General features: G+C 40.0%; 1 protein-coding gene across 3 annotated transcripts in view; it reads right to left on the minus strand.

Annotated features, from left to right (window-relative positions):
* LOC126922811 (cGMP-dependent protein kinase, isozyme 2 forms cD4/T1/T3A/T3B) overlaps window positions 1-20,389 on the minus strand; it is a 55,085-nt gene that overhangs the window by 6,419 nt on the left and 28,277 nt on the right. For 2 of the 3 annotated variants that reach the window (XM_050735734.1, XM_050735735.1), the window contains exon 2: window positions 19,695-19,861. In XM_050735734.1, the coding sequence (XP_050591691.1) occupies window positions 19,695-19,861 (167 nt within the window). Of the gene's footprint in view, window positions 1-13,585; window positions 15,332-19,694; window positions 19,862-20,389 lie in introns of those variants that run through there. The other variant, XM_050735736.1, reaches the window with a different exon arrangement.

Below are 20,389 nucleotides of genomic sequence, written 5' to 3' on the forward strand. Positions count from 1 at the left end.
GCGATTGCCTAGTATCTCCGTTTTCTCCGATCATCCGTCGCGTAAAAGTCAGGTAGACACGTGAAAGCTTGGTTTTTGCGAAGCTCGACAAGAGCTTGGAGCATGTTTCTTAACGCGTAACTCGTTCCGCCACTCGGTATATCGTATATCTGTCGTGGAGGCGTGCTCTTCTCGATTAAACGAGGCCACACAGCCGCTTCTTCCAGCGCATGGATCTGTTCGCGTTGTCTCGTCTTTCGCGAAATGCTTGATTTATTGTTGCGCCGGCATGATTTAAACCGTCGAAGGTGATTCACTTTAGCAACGAAGGCGCAACGTTCGGCCTTTTAGACGAAGATGGCGAACGAACGAGAGAGAAAAGGATACCGCATTCGGCTCGCTCCAGGTTTCACGCGTGTTCCTCTTTTCTATTTCTGGCGCGTCCACAGCGCGTTCATGATTCGTTAGGACTATACCGTAATTCGGTAATACGTAGATATTTTATCAAAGAGAGGGTTGAGAGAAGGGGATAGTCCACGGCCGTATTGTCCCGTGAACGTTGCTTTCACTTCCTCGCGTGCATATAACGTATCCTGTCAAGAACGAGCCGGTACAAAGAGACTTACGTCGCGAACCGGTTTCGAACCGATGCGATTCCCCGGGATAACCGGGCATTCTTCGACTCTTCTCTGGACTTTGCCAATCTATCAGTTTGGCTCAGTTCGCATCGAACGATTACAACTGCCGCTCAAAAGTTTCACTTTGGTTACTCTACCGGAGAACGGAACTCGAACCTTCAAATTGGTTTCCTGCGATCCTATGCGACAGTGTTAAAGCGTTCACCGCGGCACGGGACGTATAGGTCCCGTAACGAACCTTCCTCTGGGCTGCCGCTCCTTTTTTTTATATTACCGTCATCTTTCCACGTTTCTCGACGAAATAGACGCTAATTAAGTATTTGCAAGATAAAGTTGCGTGACACGTAATAATAGTTCTACGAGACTCATTTGCTCCTTAGAGGCAAAAACGTAACGATTTGTTGGTTGTCCCGTGCCGTTAAGGATACTTTATATCGTATGTATTAATTGGCTTTAAACGAACGCGGATTAAAATAATCGTAATATATTTGACAAATTTTTCAAATATGAAAGTGCGATACAAAACATACGTGGAAATGAGTAAGGTACGGTAGAGTCCTGTATCGTGAAATAGAAAAGTCCTTAAAAGAATCCGTCGCAGTGAACGCGTCAAGCTATTTACGACGATGATCTCATAGCTTCGATCGACCATTTTTATTTTTTCATATTTCCGCGTACATTTAAAAACGTGCATCGTTCAAGATTACGCGTGCGAACGAACGCTTCTCAAGCTGTCTTATCGCGATTTACTTATTGTCTCCGAATAGATTAACACGGTGGTGTCGTTACGAGGATTTTCTGCTTCAAAGTCTGTTCGCATAGCGAAGCGGTAAACGAACGGAGAAAACGAGACCCGATGCACCTGAAGGTTAAACGTTCAGCCACGATGAAAGCCCGCGTCCCGATAAAAATTCCTCGCGTGACGGATACTCGAGAAAGTTATTTCCTCGTAAACTATAAATAACGATAGCGAAAAGCGTTTCAAAGGACAAGGTTTCGGAGCTGTGCCAACGAGAATTTCACCAGAACGTTCGTACTTGACATTAATATTCAACATCTCGAGGGACGATCGTAAAGTTTAATTTTTCCCACAATCCTTTCAAATCTTCGCTGACCTCGTATTACGTTCCGCTATATGTTTTCTAATGTATTACGTTATATTATCGTAGGAAGTGATCGTAAATAAGGTATTTATCCAGATGTTCAATAGGAGTCGCGTTACAGCAGAACGGAGCGTCGGGTTACCATTCGGAAGGCAGAAAATAAAAAAAAGGAAAAGCGACGGTTTCGCAAATGGGAAGGAGATTGAAAATCTAGGAAGGCGTTAGCCCCTGGTGCTTTTTGTGCGTAATGCAATACTGTAACGCAATACACTAATGCCTGAACAAGAACTTACTCATTTACATAAGTTGCTCCATCTTGTAATCAAAGTTCTCCCTTATGTCTAATTCGTTATGCTATTCGCAAATACCATCTAAATTTAAATCGAGATATCGCTCATAGAAGACAAACACGGTGGTAACTTTGATTAATCGCGGAGTCCTTGTCCGAGGTTCGGCAATGGCCCTAATTTCGAGCAATTTTTAATAAGACAGGTATCAATGCCTGGAATTTAATACAAATTGGCAATTTCAAAATTGCTTGTCATAGTTGGCAAAGTCTTGCTTTCAGGGATCGTCGACTTCGTTATTCAATTAAACGTAAAAGATCCTACGTCCCGATTAGTCGAAGCCATTTCAGAATGAATCACGTCGCGACTTGGGTAAATTATCGTGGAGGAAAAGCAGCGGAAAATAAGCGCGAAGTCGTTGCTTGTAACTAAAGTTAGGCTCGACGACATCAACGCGGCTCTTACGAGTTGAACGTTTGAAAGATGCGAGTAAGCGAGAACTCTTAACGAGTGTGACAGTTTTAAAAGGAGGATCGCTGGCGTGTACATTTTGCACGCATTTGCCATCGCGTTTCGTAATTTTCTGACACGATTGCGTTCCTCCGAGACCCGTGCTTCGCTCTTTCGCCTCGGTTTTACGAGTCTCGACCTCCGTCCTAGGAATCCTCGTCCGATATTAACGCTGACCTCACGTAACTCGTCTCGATGCTTCGACGTTACTTCTTTCCGACAGCTCTTTTAAACATCCATTCGAGGAAATGACACATCGGGCTATCGAATCATTATTCGGAGAACGTTGGAAGTTAATCGGATAGAATTCGAGATCTTTGGAATATCGAACGAATTGATAAAATTCGTGGAACCTGGAAACGGACGACAGTGCTTTCCCGCTCGCTGCGAAACAGGATAAAGTTTGGAAAGTGAACATAATTACGTGACTAACGGAATAATGTTACCTGGTCACGAATTCTCGATTACGAAAGGAAAAAGGAATGAAATTCCGTCGGGTTCTCGGTACATGTACGTGACATTTGTAATGACATTTATATACACGCGTTATCCGCGAAACGTTGTATAACCTTCGACCATCGCGAAAAACAAGAAGCGATTGATTTAGAATACCGAGGCAATCTCGATGTAGATAGATCATCTTGATGGATGATAGAACGTAAACCCCGAATGACGGTAGACGGTATAAAGCGAAATCTTTTGTTGGAAATGTAATTCGAGCAGCGATACTTTTAACCAAAACATCGATCAACGATAGTTATTGCAAAATATTCTAGAACTTCCTGAAATTACACTGTACAGCTTTCAACAACGATCGACGAGGAAATTAAGCAGCTGATCCGTTATATATTTCTATAGACGCGATTTCTATTGTCTTGTTGCTTTGTATAATAGACGTTTATCGATTCAAATAGCGAGTCCATTCAACTTGCTACATAGTTTTGAAATATTACGAGAAAACAAAATACTAGAAATAAAGAGCAAAGAGATATTATATATCCAATATGAATCGGAAATAAAGGAAGTCTGTAATTGCAAGTGATTAATACGTGTCAGTTTTATCAGAAACCTTACCGTGCAAACAGATACGACGTTTCCTTTCTCCTACGAAAAGTAAGAATAAATGAAATTCTGCTTTTGTGGAAGAAGCATCTCTTCTTGCCTCGTCTCTAAAATGATAAAATTCCTTTCTCAATTAAGCCGAAACAACGTTCTGTCACTGATTTCACGACTCTCTCTTCCGACTTGAATAGTTTAGTGTCGAAATCTAGCGCGAGTGTATTTTGCCATAATGTTTGCAAAACGAGCGATGAATCAGACATCGAGCTTTTTGTTCTGGATCCGAGAGAGACGAGCTCGCGCCTCGCAACGTTAAAAACTCGATTCGAATCGGATATACCGACATCACCAACGTTATACGCATTTCCGTTTGGATAGCGTACACGTTTAAATAGAGTCTTTAACGTGACTGATAATTATAAAGCGTCTTGCGCAATTTCGATAGAAAGTTACGCTCTTGTTTCGCTAGCCGAACGTATGGTTAATCGGAGTAGTAAAATTCGATTAGATCGCTGCTTTCTACGGTATGTAGACGTATTCGGTTGTAGTAGAATCTATCTATAGTAGAATCAAACTAGAATCGTTCTTGTGGAAATAGAACGTGCACGTACATTATCGCGAATAATTTATCAGCAACTCTTTCTTTCTATTTAAACGAACGAACTCTCCACTCTACGACGGACAATTTAGTAAAAAGATACCTCTTGCTATACTTTGGATAAATTCGAGGATATATCGGCAACCACCAGGTATAGCGCGAAGGAATTGTTCGAACGCGTCTCAGGCATTCGCAGATGCTTCGAAGGTACGAGAGACGAAGGAAAGGGTCCACCCGCTATAGCTGACCCGCCAGAGACCTCGAACGAGAGAAGCTAACAGAAGAAAGAAAAAGATAATTCTTCTTCGAGGTCTGTCCGTGGTTTATGTTCTATTCGCATATAGGTACGATGAACGCAAGGCCCGAGACTTCTATCGGATGTTCCACGGAGAATATGATCGTTATAATTAAAATTGACTCGAAGAAAGATTATTTTATTAACAACGGACGGCGTTTGACGTTCCTCAGACGGATGGTTTATGAGATTGGTAATCATCATACGTACACAGTTTCAAAATGACTCGTTCATACTTCGCGCAGCTGTGGTTCTTTAAACTTTCTGCTTCGACTTATGACGAACCGTGTCGAATAGTTTCTGTTTTGAAATTCAACGTTACCACTTAACTCTCGGTGGTACCGATTCGTCCTTTGAAATTTTGCAACGCTTAATGGCTTCGTTGGACCGAGAAACTTTCTCGCAATTTCTGCCAAAGTCAATTCCACGAACGAATTCCGTTTCGTAGTAAACCACCGTCGTTTCCTCGTCATAAATATATTTACGGAGGTAAGTCGTTTGTTTTAAGAATTAACCATCGATCGCGTACTTGGATACGACGAAGTCGAACATCGTACAAGAAACTGTTATACGTCTTATTGAAACAAAAATACAAGATGCAACGATACTTTCGCGAATGGCTGTATACATCGGGTAGCACAGAATTTTAAAGAGTACACCGTGTGTGTACAAACCCGCGACAGGCCACCTAGCATGACGATATAACAGGACAAAAAGTTTACGCCTCGCATACGATATCCCCGTGGAAAGGTTTTATTCGAAAGCCGTGTAACTGAATTCCCGCTTACTTGGTGTAGCGGTGTCTTATCGTCAGTCCAACCCGACGATCTCGTTTCTTCGACCCGTAGCGGATAACGACAAAGCGGCTCGTTGGGTAAATGCATGGTTCGAGCGTCAACTAGCCAGCTTTTACGTCAATGCTCGCCAGGAACCTTGACTAGCCAGTTTGCAAAAGCGGATCGCTGTCTCTAACGTTTCTTTCCTCATTATCGATATATATGTTTCTCTTTTTTCGTGCCTGTTTCTTGAACTAGGTCGATAGATTCGTTCTTCTAGCGACATCGAACGCGTCGCTAGCGAGGATGGCTCGAATATATCGCCAAGGACGCGAGACGACTTTTTCGGAGCAGATTTCTTACGGTTTACCTCTGAACGTGTTCGCTGTATGTTGCTTTTAGAGGAGAAGTTTGTGGGACGATGGTGTCAGATTGTTTGAGAAAGATCGTTTCGACGAAAGAGTTAGAGAGATTAACGCGGGATTCAGTCGAAGAGACGAGAGTTATAGGATTATTCGTAGGATAGACTGATAGGAAATTTGGCATTTCAAAGAAGAAGAAGAAGCGAAACGGGACTGTTTATGTACGCATATGGTTGACAAGACACTGGGATATTTCTTTAGAAAATATTTGCCGTAGAAGCTGGATATATTACCGGAGAGCTGGTAGAGCGGAGAACGCTGTTAGGAGAAATGGTCCTTATCACCGTACCGCCTCCAGACGCGCGTGTAAGGAACCCTTGCATTGTTCACCATGAGTCATCGGTATATTTTTCGACTTTGCAAGATACCAGAACTTATTTCTCGCGTGCTGTATCCTTATAAGATTCGCACGGCTTTACTTAAGCAAGATCGAACAAGAAAAAGGGAATTGCCAAGTTAATAATAGTTGGATTTATTAAGACTCCTCAAGAAAATCCGTAATACGCGATTCGTCGGTGAAAAGCCCCGTTTATTTCCGCGCGTCATTCAGAAACTCCGATTCGACGGGCTATTTCATTCGCGTAAGTGTCAGATTAGAGCGCGTAGCGTGAAAGTAATTCTTCCTTCGCTTTTCAAAGCGCGTTTATTAACAAATGCGCTTACATTCGCGTAAAAGAAAATTATGATAAACGCAAACATACGCAATTACTATTGCATAAATCGTTATTACTTGGAAGTTTACATAAACCTATCTAAACTATCGACAAAAGATAAGAACTTGAGTTAAGCGTTACTTTATCCAGCCGCCGTAAGACGTACAATTTTAAGTAGAATCTACCGTGGTGGTACGGAAAAGCAGTTGTTCAAAGCGTAGAGTTTTACCGTATATATTCAAAGATCATAAACGTTTAATCATTCGCCGCAACGAAAGACTTGCTTCTCTAATCAAATCACGAAGTAGAATGACTCGAATCACGTGGAATCTCGGACGACAGCTGTTCACCGGTCCAGCACGAATTTCCTGCGACTACTTTGAAACCAAATCCCTCGGAATTTAGAGTGTCCAGTACCCACATGTTGTCAGCCAGTTTGGGAGCAAATTCAGCTCGATTTCGGCTGAATAGGTGCACGGCCTGTTTCGAAACTCGCTCGGCTTCTCCCTTTAGCTCGATTCAATTTGAGCCAGTTCAATTTCTTAATGTTTTTGCTCAAATTTATAGATCGGTGGTCTCACGTTTCCCGCATTTTTAGCGATGTGGTATTTTTACCGAAGAAGCAAAAACAAGAACGCAAATTATTCCCTCTATGAATATTACGAGCCATTTTAATTAATAACGAGGTAAAATTCATAAAGAATTAGGCGAGTTACAGGCGCGTACGAATAATTACCGTCCATGGAAGTTGTACTTTTAAATAATGGTGTCACTCGCGTAACACTGAACTGCCTGTATTACGAATACAATCCTTGAGAAAATTCAGCATTGATGACAGCGCAAGTAGATTCCAAGGTTCTGTCGTTTAGGTTTACGTGATTACGCTATATTTTTCCCACTATGTCTTCTCGAGATCTTCTAGTTGATCTTTTAAATATAATTCTGTCGTCAACATAGTCGATATATCAACAGAGAAACAAACGCTCTAAAGAGATTTATATAAAGAGGGTAGACGCCGAGAAAGATTAATCACCGGATGAAAATAAGCGGAACACGTCCTTAGATGAAAATTGAAAAAGTTGGGAGATACGATTATAACAGGTTTTATGATTATTTTAGAAGCAAAAGCCAAAAATTGAGATCATAGGTGAGTATAAAAATAATTCTTGACTCGTCGATTAGAACCAAACACTCTGCCCCTGTCTAAAATCACCTTCACTTTTGACCTCGGTGGACTTTTTTCCCGACCTATGTTGTAAGTATATTTTATAGGTCGAGATAAAAAAAGATTTCATGTAAATATATGTCACTGGCAGAATTGTTAATGAGTTATGGAAAGAAAAGCGATATACGCGATCAACAATCACGAACGTGCGTACACGATTCCAACTATGACTTCGTTTCGAAACATTTAATATTCCTGCCAATACAAGACTAATAACAGCAAAGAATAGAATCATTGTTTGAAATTGGAGTCGTAGGAATATTACGATATCTTTCTACAACTACTACATGTAAATATTCCTGATCTATTCATACTTTATCTATTTATCTATTCATATCGTTCTTTTTGGTATAGCCGAGAGCTGTTACGAAACACGTAACTTTCTTTAGCGTGCATTTTCGATAATATCGCAATAGATATTTAAAAGATAGTTCCAGAAATAGAAAGTTCATTGGCCTTCGATAAATACATATTACAAGCTCGTCGATAGTAACAGAAAGCTTCCTATATTTCCATTCAAGAGTTGTTAAGTCGTTCGATTCGAGACTACAAACGAGCATATTATAAAATAATCCGAAAACGAAGAAAATAATCGATCGAGCTTACCTGTTAATATTCTAGTCTCAATCGAACACAGACGCTTTTAACGACATAACAGTGTAACAGTTAGTACATAACGTTATCTCATAAAACGACACAGAAAGCCAGAGAAAACGTTACTTTTACATCAGACAAACGTCAACCGCGGATTACTATTCTGTTGCGAGTGAGAATGTAGCGAAGTCTGATGACTAGGCACTACTGTTGCCATAAACAGGAAAATAATTCGCGCGTGTAATGCGTTCAGAATTTTGGCACCTCTCTTCTACAACTATTTAATAATGACATTGTTGTTGTTATTTTGACCTATAAAATATTGACAACGGTGTACTGACAATATATGGCTGGGGAAAAGTACGACAACCTGAATATGGTACATTAACCTATGCTCAAATATCAAATACCAGACTCTTCTTCTCTATAAAACGCGTTAGATACTTGTTCCCTTAAATAGGCGGCTATATAACACCGCGGTATTCTTGTGTGAAAGATACCAGTTTGCCAGGTAGTTTTATTGATGGAGGTCACTGGAAAATCTGGGTCGAAAGATCCTCTGTGTAGTATTTTCTCTATAGGTATAGATAGTCTCACGCAATCGGGCCAAAAAGCCATAGTGTTAAAATGGTAGAAGGTCGATGAAAATTTTATTACCCAGGATTAAATTAGAAGCGATTTGAGTTGCTTGAAAAATTTCTTGAAAGCTACTTTTTATCCACGTGTATCTACGCAGGGATATTAGTATACAGCGAAATTGATTAATCTTGTTTTCTTCTCCACCAATTTCGATGAAAATCACTCGGATAGAAAATCATTTACAATGTAATAACTTAGAATACATTAACACAAATCGTTCAGTTTCTACTTCGTTGAGTATCTTTTCAGATACAGCATGGAAAATCCCGCTAATCCCGTAAGATTAATTAAAGGCGAATAGCAATAAGGTATGGCAAATGGGCTGGTAAATATTAACTAATTTAGTTGAATAAAATATGGCACGATAACTCCTCGATGAACAAGTTACATAACTCGAACATCTGCCGGTCTAAAAACGAATAATAATTTATAACCGTCGGTTTAACGTATCGTAACGCATCGCACTTTACAATCTCACTCGCTTTGTTGAACTAGAAACCAAAGATTCCCCAGACATTTAAATTGGCTGAAAATTCTTCAGATTTCTCACGCGAGATTGAAAGACATTTCGAAGACAGATTTGGACCTTCATGGTTGAAAAACTTGCGGTTAAGCCTTTAATTAGTTCTTCTCTGCACGCAGGGCACTATGTTTCACGGGACTTTCTCCCTTTCATCGTCGATCGATCGACAAAAAACGTTATGACCAGCAGTCCCAACGAGAATCGTTGATCATGCAGCGAACTCATCGCGATTAATCCAGGCAGCGGTATCGAATATTTGCAATTAGAACTCCAGTTTGCAGCAAGAACGTGGGAAAGACGGAAAGACGAAATAGTCGTGCAATTAATGCCTCGCGTTGATTACCGTGTAGTACGATCGTTGAATCGGTTAAGTTGATTAACGAACGACGCGGTTTAACACCTAGACTACCAAAGTAAAACAAATTCTAAAACGATACGCGGTCGAGGAGCGTGAAAGTTGCAACACGATGAGCATCGTATGAATAACAGATGAAACTCTCCCGAGTCGAAATAAAAACAGCAAGCCGCGCTAAACTGCGCGATAAGATGGCTTCTCCCATAAAATACAGTCAACGAGGAAACCGTGCTAACGAGTAACCGCGTTCCGTGCTCCAGAAACTATATCTGGTCGTGATTTTTGTCTTTACTCGCGTTTGTATACGATGGAAGTCGAGCCAAGCAAAACTTATTTTGTTTCGGTTGAGATATCTCGCGAAGGCCATAAATCTCATGTAGGTGAATGTGCCTTTGAGATTTCAAGGTGATCTTTGCTTTTCAAATGGAACTATACATTTTTTTATACACCATTCGGTGCATTTTTTAATTCTCTATAAAAAAGTATCAAGCTACTCGGCTCGCATAATGATTAGATTAAATGATACTTTAACTTTAATCTTGTAAAACTCATCGTAGGAAGGACGAGGAACGCAGCGCTTTTACCTTCGCGTTCTCCTTGTCTTTCATACAGGCAATTTGATGGAACTCGATGAAATTAATATTAAAATATGTTTTAAACAAAGCATTTTCAGATACGAGTACCTTGATACCTTTTTACGGAGAATGAAAGACTGCATCGAATTCTGTATAACAAGATGTGTAGCTCCGTTCAAAAAACAATGATCTCGATCACCTAAGATCACCGTGACATCTCGTCATAACGTGTAAGTTTAGTTTTCTATCTAATCTATTGAAATTTATTTACGGAACATCGTTAATAAAATCAATCAGAACGTTAATTAAAGTTAAAGCAGCCGCGCGATAGAACGACGAAAACGAAACGATACGTTGTTCGAACGTGAGAGAGTAGCCGAGGGTGAAACAAAATATTTCCGAATAGTAATCGTGATTTTTGTATCCCTATGAACTTGAATTCTACGCGTTGGAGCAGTAGATTGTTGAACTTATTTCAATGATCGCGTATTTCATAGATAATATTTAATACTTATGATTGCGTAATGCAATAAAGAGTAAAATTGTGAGAATCCAGTGGCAATTAAGATTATCTGTTGCCTGTGGGATGATACTTGAGAAATAATTGTTTCTTTAGTAAGATAATGACGAACATTCTTATGCGCGGTATCTCGGTTCGAAATCTTTGAGACAACTTGAAATTATGGAAAATTTACAGTCAGTGAGAGCGAGTGAAAATAGTAATAAAATCATTTTCGTCTTAGAGAGACACGTGGAAATTTTTAAAATTTCGGATATATCGATTCTATCGAAGTAAAATTTCTTCTTCCTTTCCAAATATCGTGAAAATCAGCCGATTCGTTTGTCAATTTCGATTTTTAATCGAGTCGTCGATAAATCATTGCAGTAGTCACAAATGCGATTACAAATAATCGATCGGAGAAGAAAAATTCGATTTGATGTTGGAAGATACGATTCATTGCTTCTTCGCGATATAAAGAACGCGGTTAACGCAATGCGCGTTATCTTATGCAAGATGTTCTCCATAAAGATACAAAGTAAAATCAAAGTAAACGTCTGAAACGTGATTAGAAGCAGTGTAATCAACCTTCGCGTTGAAAGATAGGAGCAGCAACAGGCTTGAGTAACGCTGCTCTTGCGATAGAGACGTCCGACCTAAATGTAGTTTTTACAACAGCTGACTGATAGGTCAAATTAAATACGTAAACGGCTAATATTCGTGTAATACGGAAACGTTTGTTGTATTCGCATTTGTAGAGAACCGGAGATCGCGTTTCTTGCGCAACTTCGATCCAATTTTATTTTTGTATCGTCATTTGCTTTCACAAGAATATTGCAATCGAAGGTTGAGACACACATATGTGTTTTATTTATATGCACAAGTTATTACGTCAATCTATTTTTCGACATTATTGGTGTCGCCGTACCATAGCTATGGCTTTACGATACGTCTATACGAGATTTTAATCTTTCGGTATATTTAGATTTCAGTATCTTTAGAAAGATCGCGCGTCTAAGGGTTAAGACGAGTTTCACGGAAGAATCGATCTCGAGCGAAATATATTCGCTTCACTTTCGTTGACCAACGCGAGATTTCGTGTTGGATCCCGATCGAATCAAGGACAAACATTTTTCACAAGATTACAAAAGCTGGTCGCGAGCGGTCGAGACTCGACCCGGATCTAGACGCTATGAGTGGTAGTGCAAACCAGTCTTCGCGGATATGTACCGTCTAATTGACGTTCTCTGCCTACGTGTGTATTGTATCTAATTTTATGATTAGACAACTTCCTCTCGTCTCTTTGCGAGGAATTAGGAAAAATTGATGTATCCTTCTTAGAAATGTTTAAATAAACTGAGAAGACTGGCGTGGTAAACTATAAAATGCAATGACTCACGGTCAGATTTGGTCGTGCTAGACATTTTTACTCTTTTTCTCCTTTCAATTCATGGTTCGGTCTGAACACTGAAATTATCAATTTTTAACGTGCATCTAGATATTAGGCTTGGTTATTATTCGAATAAACTATTTATCACAAAGTAATCATTATGATAATATATCTTATGTTTAATTCGAATCACGAATCTCGGACTTATGCAATTAAATAGAGAATCTTTGAAAGCGTAAAAATCCTGAAAACTTTGCAACTAAATTAATACGAGCACGTTGTGTTTTTATTTTCAGTAATGTCAACGACTGAGCGATATCCTATTACGCGATTACCGCGTGTCCTCGACATATACAGATTTTCCTCTTTTATTACTATTCCTATCGTTATTAAGATCAATCGTTTGATCGTGTGAAGAGCGTCAAAGTAATCGTTCAAATTCCTACCTCTTTGATATTTTATTCCAATGCGATTTATTTGGATGTTTTAATTTTCCGTTAATTCGATTTAAAAAGCTTCGCTTGGAAGAGACGATCGATTTCGAAATACGTTTCGAGCATAGTTCACGATGTTCACATTTTCTTTAGATCACCATCATCTTCCTCCAGCACCTGAAGCAATGCTGACATTTTCTACCGTCGAATACATTTCTATAAACTTTTCTTACGTACCAGTCTTCGTGACTTTCATTTACTTTCGATAGATACAGTATATCTAACAATAATTACATAGAAAATTACGCAGACAGTTACGCAGGGAATTTCATCGTTGAACTTTATCGAAAGCGTAGAAACGCAGAGATTAATCATTCAGACCACTATCGTTCAAAAGCTTCTATCAATTACTACGATCAACGAACGACCATGTATCTACCGGTAAATAATCGATCGTTATCGATTCGACGTCAGATTTATTCCAGTCATTGTTTATAAAAATAATCCTCGGCAAAGAATTTCTACGTTATAGTTGCTACCCGTGAACATTGTCCGCATGTTTTTCTCAAATTTTGCTACGAACACTCTGGACAACCCGTTATTATCGCAGAAATGTGTCAGCTCTTACCTTGCGGTACCGCGTGTTCAGAAGCGTTACGCATACCGATCGATGGATCGATGTCATCGATATCAAGTCAATCCTGCTTAGAATATACAGTCCCGTGTAAAAGTTTTGCGATTAAACCATTTCCATTACTCGAGTTACGATAACCAGCTAAGAATATCTTTAGGGAATGTTTCTACGTGCTTACTACTCTCGCATAACTGAACTAATATCACCAGTGAAATTTCACGAATCACTGATTAGAAGATATTAATATCGATAACTTCTCTTACATAATAGAAACCAGTTTGATAGCGATTAAGGAAAACAGGAATTTTCCTACGGTTTGGAGGCTCGATCGAAACAAATGACATCACCAGGCAAAAATAGTTGCTTAAAGAGTGGTAAAAAATCGGTGTCGGAATACCTTCGCGTATATGTCGTCTCCTAGCCGGCGGAGGAGCGCCGGTTCGTCGCCTCCTGGCGTAGGTGTGAACCGGTACGATCAACCTCGGTCTGGGTATGAGAAATCCACCTTGACTATTCCCTGTTTGATTCAATTCGCTCGATTCACTGTCGGTCGTGCTGCTGCTACTCGATCTCCTCGACTCATAATCCTCCCTGGCCGACGAGTCAACGCGGCTACCATCCAGAACACCCTCCAGCTGGGAGATCACCTCGGCATAAGGTTGTCTGTACTCGTCCTCCCTCGACGGAGGTTTGCTTCTTGCGTTACTTGCCCAATTGACGCCACACTCGCGCCAGCTGGCCTCGTAAAGAAGCTCCATCGCCCTTCCTCGAGTCGCGTCAGGGTCCAACAGCAACTCTGGGTCCTCCAACACCGCTCTGCCAGGATAACTTCTCACTTTCATGGTCAGACGAATCTCGGGATTCCCAGACTTCCCACCTCTTTCAGAGCTTCCTTCGAAATTGACGAAAAACGAAGAAACGGAATACTCCTTTTTCGTAGTTTGTTGTTCAAGCACGAGAGACTTTTACAGACAGAGCGATGACGAACCTTGGTCGTTGAACGAGATCAGATAGCGAGAGACACGTCGGAACGTTGCTCCGAGACGATAGTTGGAAACGTTTGATCCAGTGGGCGACCTTGGACATGATTCACCGCGCTGGACATTTTCCAACGCCTCCAGCTCGCGTTTTTCGCTTCAGGATAGGAACATAGATTGCACGGGCTGTTAAGAGTCACGAGGGTCCCTGCCGCTCGTTACGATCGGAATCGGTGTCTGCCGTTCGTTTGGAAATCCTCCGTGAATTTGACCGTGGGAACGAGAACTTTGACGTTGATCTGGCGTTCGTTCAGTGGGTAGATCGATGAACGTTTCCCCCGATCGTTTCCTTTCTGTTTGATTTTGCAACAACCCTTCGAGTCAGAACTGTCGAACTCTTAAAAGATCGAGCGTTTTCGAGTCGTATAAGAAAGGCTGGGAGACACGTGTCTCTGAGAACTACTTGGATTGCTTTTGGAACGAATCGACGAGTCCAGCGTTCGCCGAAAAGTTCCAGCGACTTCCCACCGGTTCATGCTTCGGGACAGCGCGTAAACGACAGCCGGCAGCGATGGAAAACTGCGAGTTGCGCGATTTTCGAGCGGCTAATTCCAGGTCTGTCACGAAGCAGAACAATGACGCGCTATTCTTAGTCCCGGCTCGATTCCTTTCGATACAAATCGGACCTCTCGATTCTGCAATAACAGGTAAACGATTCGATCTTTTTCACCGCCTCGAATCTATTTCAGCTTTATCACTTTTCATTGTTCCTGTACCTAAAGCTCGTCATCTCTGATCGATGGAAATCCAAGTTTCCTCGGCGTTTTAGATCGAAGAATGTTGTTTTTTCAAAAAGTCACGTAGAAGACACACGACCGATCTGTCGATCGATAGATCGTTTGCTTGCGCAAGAGATCCGATGGACAATGAAATCACGGTTCCGTCTTCACTCGCGTTTCCACTTGGATCGATCAGTTTTATCGGCAAAGAAATTTCGATGGCTCGTTATTCGACGACGAGAAAATGATACGGATCTCGTGGAGAAAAGTAAGCAAAGCGAGCAAATGTAAGAGTAGTAAGAGCGAATGATGTTTTCACAAAGAAGGATCCTGTCGCGAACGAGGATACAGGCAGGACCACTCCTTCGAGACTGACGCTCACTGACAGCGTTCGCGACTGGTGAAAAGTACGCCCGCAAAGAGCGTGCACGAGAAACTCCCTTCCCCTCCGACTGCCAATCCCCCCACCAGTTCGCTGTTAGCGAGAGAAAGGACAGTGGTTCTCAGGCGAATGCGATTGCCCTCGGCGCGACCACTCCCACGTAACTATGTACAAGTATATCGGGTGACTCGAGAATACCGCAAGATACTCTTATCAATTTGTACGATATAATCGAGCTAGTAAAAGACTAGATATCGTATATTTGTCGTGTCAGCTGATGCGCTCCGAGCATCCGCGTTGAAATTCTCCTTTTTGGAGGCATGAAATTCCACGACTAATTCCATCAAGAGCCAACCATATTGCGTGTGACATTGCAGATTTGTATCGAATTATATAAAAAGAGAAGAAACGGATATACCACGGAGATACACGCGAATCGACTGGAACTTTTCGATCGTGCTTCGAGAAATGCCTGTCTTGCAGTTTCCTTTTGTTTGCTTGTCTGGTAATTGTTAGCACGCAAGTTCAACAACGAACGAATGATTAGAAACGATGCACCAATTACGTTTCCCCTGAATCGACTCGTTTATCTTTCGTAAATCGCAATGAAATAACATAGCCTAATTGCGAGAACAAGTGGGAAACACTACGAGCAAAAGTGGAGCGATCTTGGTTGGAACTGTTTCTCGCGTTTTGCGCTCGATCCCCCGGCTTCGTATTCCCCTTTCCTTTATTTTTCTCATCGTGTCATTATTTCCCATTTGTGGAACGCTTTACATTTTGCTTTTTAACGCGGCTAGATTTCTCTAATAACCCCGATGCAATTAATTCTTTTTCTTCTTATATCTTCCTTTTCTTTTCCGAGCAATTCTTGAAATTCTAACTTTCTTTCTTTTTGCTTCGATTCTACGCCTCGCGTCGACGTAATTTTTAATTTGCAAATTTGCTTCAAGATGAAACGGTTCTCTATAAGCCAAGAGTAACACGCGTGACAACTAAATTTTCTAAAATAACACGTATCTCGCAAAATATGACAGACATTGATATTACGTTCGATATTCTCTGTGTTTTCTATACATATATTTAAAAGTACACGTCCCGTTATTACATTTAAATCTACTCTCCTTACTGCCATAACGATGACTCATGATTTTATTATCCGGCAATGCACATGATTGCTAAGGTTTGGATAAAAAAATAATTTCATGCAAATTATTACCAAGCGAACGACTTGTAATATAATTTTACCGTTAAGATTTTACTTAAATTATCGTGGAAATGGTCGAGTTTCCTCTATGTCAGATACTAAAAACTATCGCTAATACATGGTTAATTCACACTTTCATTTGCTCGTCCCTCGCAATTTATTCTAATCATTATGATTTTCCTACGACCACATTTCACTTCTATCGCTGTAATTTCATATATTTTATTCATTTACGCAGAAAGGTTTCTAACATTATGTATAAACTTTAATCGATTCGGCATGTACGCTCTTTAACGAGACTATTGTATTAAGAGGAATCCTTCTAAAGCGATTAACCTACAGATTTCGTTCTCTCTGCCAACGGCACGAACAAAATTTAAACCTACGCTAAAAGCGTTATAAGAGAAAGTTTAACGTTAGAAAGTATATCGTATATAATTAATTGCGATTAAAATTGAATCGAAGATAGAATAAGTCTATTATGTGATTTTAAATTTTAAAAATCCACGTTCAATTTGTAGGTATACGGGTTCTTATTTTCTCTCGATTATCATCGCAAATATTACGGCGCGTACAGATAGTACATAGCAACGACGAACAAAAAATCTAAATTGATCATCGTTTGAAAATTTGAAATTAGCCAGACAGTACCAACTATGCTTTTCTAGTAGGTATTTTTATCCAAATTCAATTATTAAACACCATCTAAAAGAATTACGGATTTACTGCGATACAGTTAAAATGGATCCTATTATTGTTACGATTACAATCATAGTAGCGTCGGAGAAGTTATGTATAGTTAGATAGGAACGTAAAATTATATGCATGACGTTATGCTGGTGATAATATGCGAGTGAAACATGGATTTGGTTTACACGTTTCCGTCAGGTGGATTTTCCTCGTTTCGTTTCACAGATACTTTCGATTTGTCGCAAAACGATACGAAACAATTTTGTTTTACAAATACATTATAACCGTTGTATTTTTTAATTACTATGCTATCACGGTACACCAACTTCCGAGAGAAAGGCCAGTGATTCTCATCCTTCGTCGTTAGATGAAACTATCGATTTTCTATTTCGTTTCTATCGAAACATCGCATCTTAAATAATTTAAAAACCAGCCGCAAAGTAGCGAGGAAATTACCAAATAGCTTTTCATAGTTTCTAGTAGATATAAATCTCTTACAATCAATTTATTATAGGCCGATTTAATATACTACATTTATTTTGTAGATTAATTCGTAATAATTATTGCGAGGAATGTACGAAAGAAAATTATGAGAAGCGAGGAAGGAATTAATTGCTCCGAAATTGGTCGGCTCTTCCTCCAAAGAAAATCCTCATTTTAATTAATAAATTGACCAGAGATTCTATCGCTATAAATACACCGTTCTATGCTGTATAATCATCGAATCTCTTCCTGTTGAAGAGACTCGTGTTCGTAATTATTTGCGCAATCGTTACGCGACTTGACGTTAAACGTTACACGTTTATACAGTCGGGTTAATCGTGGCTATTACACGTAAAAATTCGCGTTATTACGTTGCGCGTGACCCATTGCGTTCGAATTTAATCGTAGTATCGTTGCTGGTTGCGCAAATAGCGTCTGAATGCGCTCAACCAGCACCGGAAGTAAAAGCAAATTTCGCCAAGAATGAAGCTTCTTTGTACGACTATAATAAAATACTCGCACGAAATTGCGAAGAAATTGAAATTCGTCAACTACGATCGCTTGTTGCGAGGCTAGCTTGGTACGTACGAAACAGACTTTGGTACGACGTAAAATATTTATAGAAAAGGAGAAAATTTTCAACGCGATTTCAATCGACAACGTTGTATCAGCGCGCCATCAACACCAGCGAATATTCGAAATTCATACGAAAATTATTACAAGTCATTGGATCGAATTAGCGAATGTTAAAAATCTATTTTTAAATATTTATATTCGTACGTATCGCGATAATTTCTCTCGTTACGTACATATGTATTTTACTTTCAGTGTAAAGTGAAATCGCGTATTGTTTGTTGACTAGAGAATTAATTTTCGAAACTTTTTAAATTTGTTTGAAAGAAAAAAGCAGAAAGAGAAGAGAAAGGCGATTTAAAGTTATTAATAGACATTCTACTTAACGATGGAGCGTAATTTTTATAATACATCGTATTTTTATTATGCTTTCATCGCAATTGCAGAAAATATATTAGCTAGTTCGAAATTTCGAAAATATTAGCATATTTTAAGCCGAGTTGGTCGGATATAGAGCGAAATTTGCTTAAATAGGAGATTGATTCTTATCGCTGGGAAAGAATGCGGAGTATTTTCAGCAACATTTTATTTATAACTACCGCTATGGGAACCGGTTTTTCGGAAGAAAAGGCAAAGAAGCTTGAATCATTCGGTTCCTGTAAAGAACGATGAATCACGCGTTGCATGGTTTGCGGGATTAAAGCGAATTTATTGAAAGTTTCTCGCTAGTCAAATGGCAGCTCTATCGAACAAAGAAAGCGGATAATATTCTTGTTCCGACGTACTTAGATATATTCGCAATACGGTCGAATTCATCGAACGTCGAATTAGAATTTTCTCCAAACTTGAAATCGCAAGCAACTCTATACACTCGTTTGTGATTACAATTGTTGCAGATGTTATGAATTTTCCACGTGGAAAGCAATACGACGGTGAGTGTGTAGGCAAAACGGCGAAGAAATTTTCGTGCGGCGACGCAAGAGGGCATAACGGTACACTATGCGGTCGCAGGGAACAATGATCGACCTCGACTTGCCTGACTTGGCGAATAAACTGAAATTGCACGGCGCGAGGAAGATTAACAGCCATCGTGATTCCGTCATTCGCGAAGCCCGTTCGTCAGAGACGACGATTTTCCGCCTATATTCGTTAAAGCATGGCCAACTATTTATAACCGGAACGTATGGAAAAGCGTAATCGCGCACAGTTTCCTCTAACGAGTCGGTTGCGTTCGACTGGAATTACTCGCGCGAGCTGTACGACGAAATCCTTTCAGCTCGACGTTCTTTCGATTTTATTTCAAGCGATTATTAAAATATATATCCAAATAAATCGGATCGATTTCTTACGTTTTGAAACTACGATACTCGCGAAAGAATATAATTCTGGACAAGGGAAAGGTCCGTGTGACTCACCCTCCATAACATACACAATGGACCCAACATCTCCTTCGCGAATGATGGTTGAACCTGCCGAGAAGGTAACAGGATACATGCAGTCCACGATCTCGCGGATTTGCGTCAGCTCCAAGTTCTTCATGAAGTCATTATCCAAAATGGCTGCTTTGATCAGATCACGAGACCTACGGAGGAAAAAAGAGTCAGACACCTTTTTGTCAAAGGTTTCCCTTTTAATCGTAAGAAGATTATTAGAAACGTCGCTTTGAACAAGGCTGATTTGGAAGAAAAAAAAAAAAAAACAGAAGAAAAATGATAAGAAAAAGTTCATAAATTCTGATGAATATTATTCATCCGTTAGATTGGGATGCTAAATCCGATTAATCGATAAGAATAAAACTGAAAATTAAGATAAAATAAAAAGTAAAATAAAAAGCGTTATCGCCACTCTAAATAAACGCAAAAAGTGTTTGACGTATACCAGGCTATCTTCTTGCATACTTGTTCAGTAAACAACTTGTGGCCTGTAACAGGTGCACCGTGATAAACACGGTTCGGTACTTTTGATGTTGCACTTGCAAAATAAACCCGAGTATTACCATCGTAACGTCATATCCTTAATGTTAAACGTCTTACGTAGACATTTAATGCGAAAATTGCTACGAAGATTTCTACGACTTCTTCCTGGCTGACTTATTCCAACCTTCTTTTTC

This window comes from Bombus affinis, chromosome 12 (genome assembly GCF_024516045.1).
Source record: "Bombus affinis isolate iyBomAffi1 chromosome 12, iyBomAffi1.2, whole genome shotgun sequence".
Classification (NCBI taxonomy): domain Eukaryota; kingdom Metazoa; phylum Arthropoda; class Insecta; order Hymenoptera; family Apidae; genus Bombus; species Bombus affinis.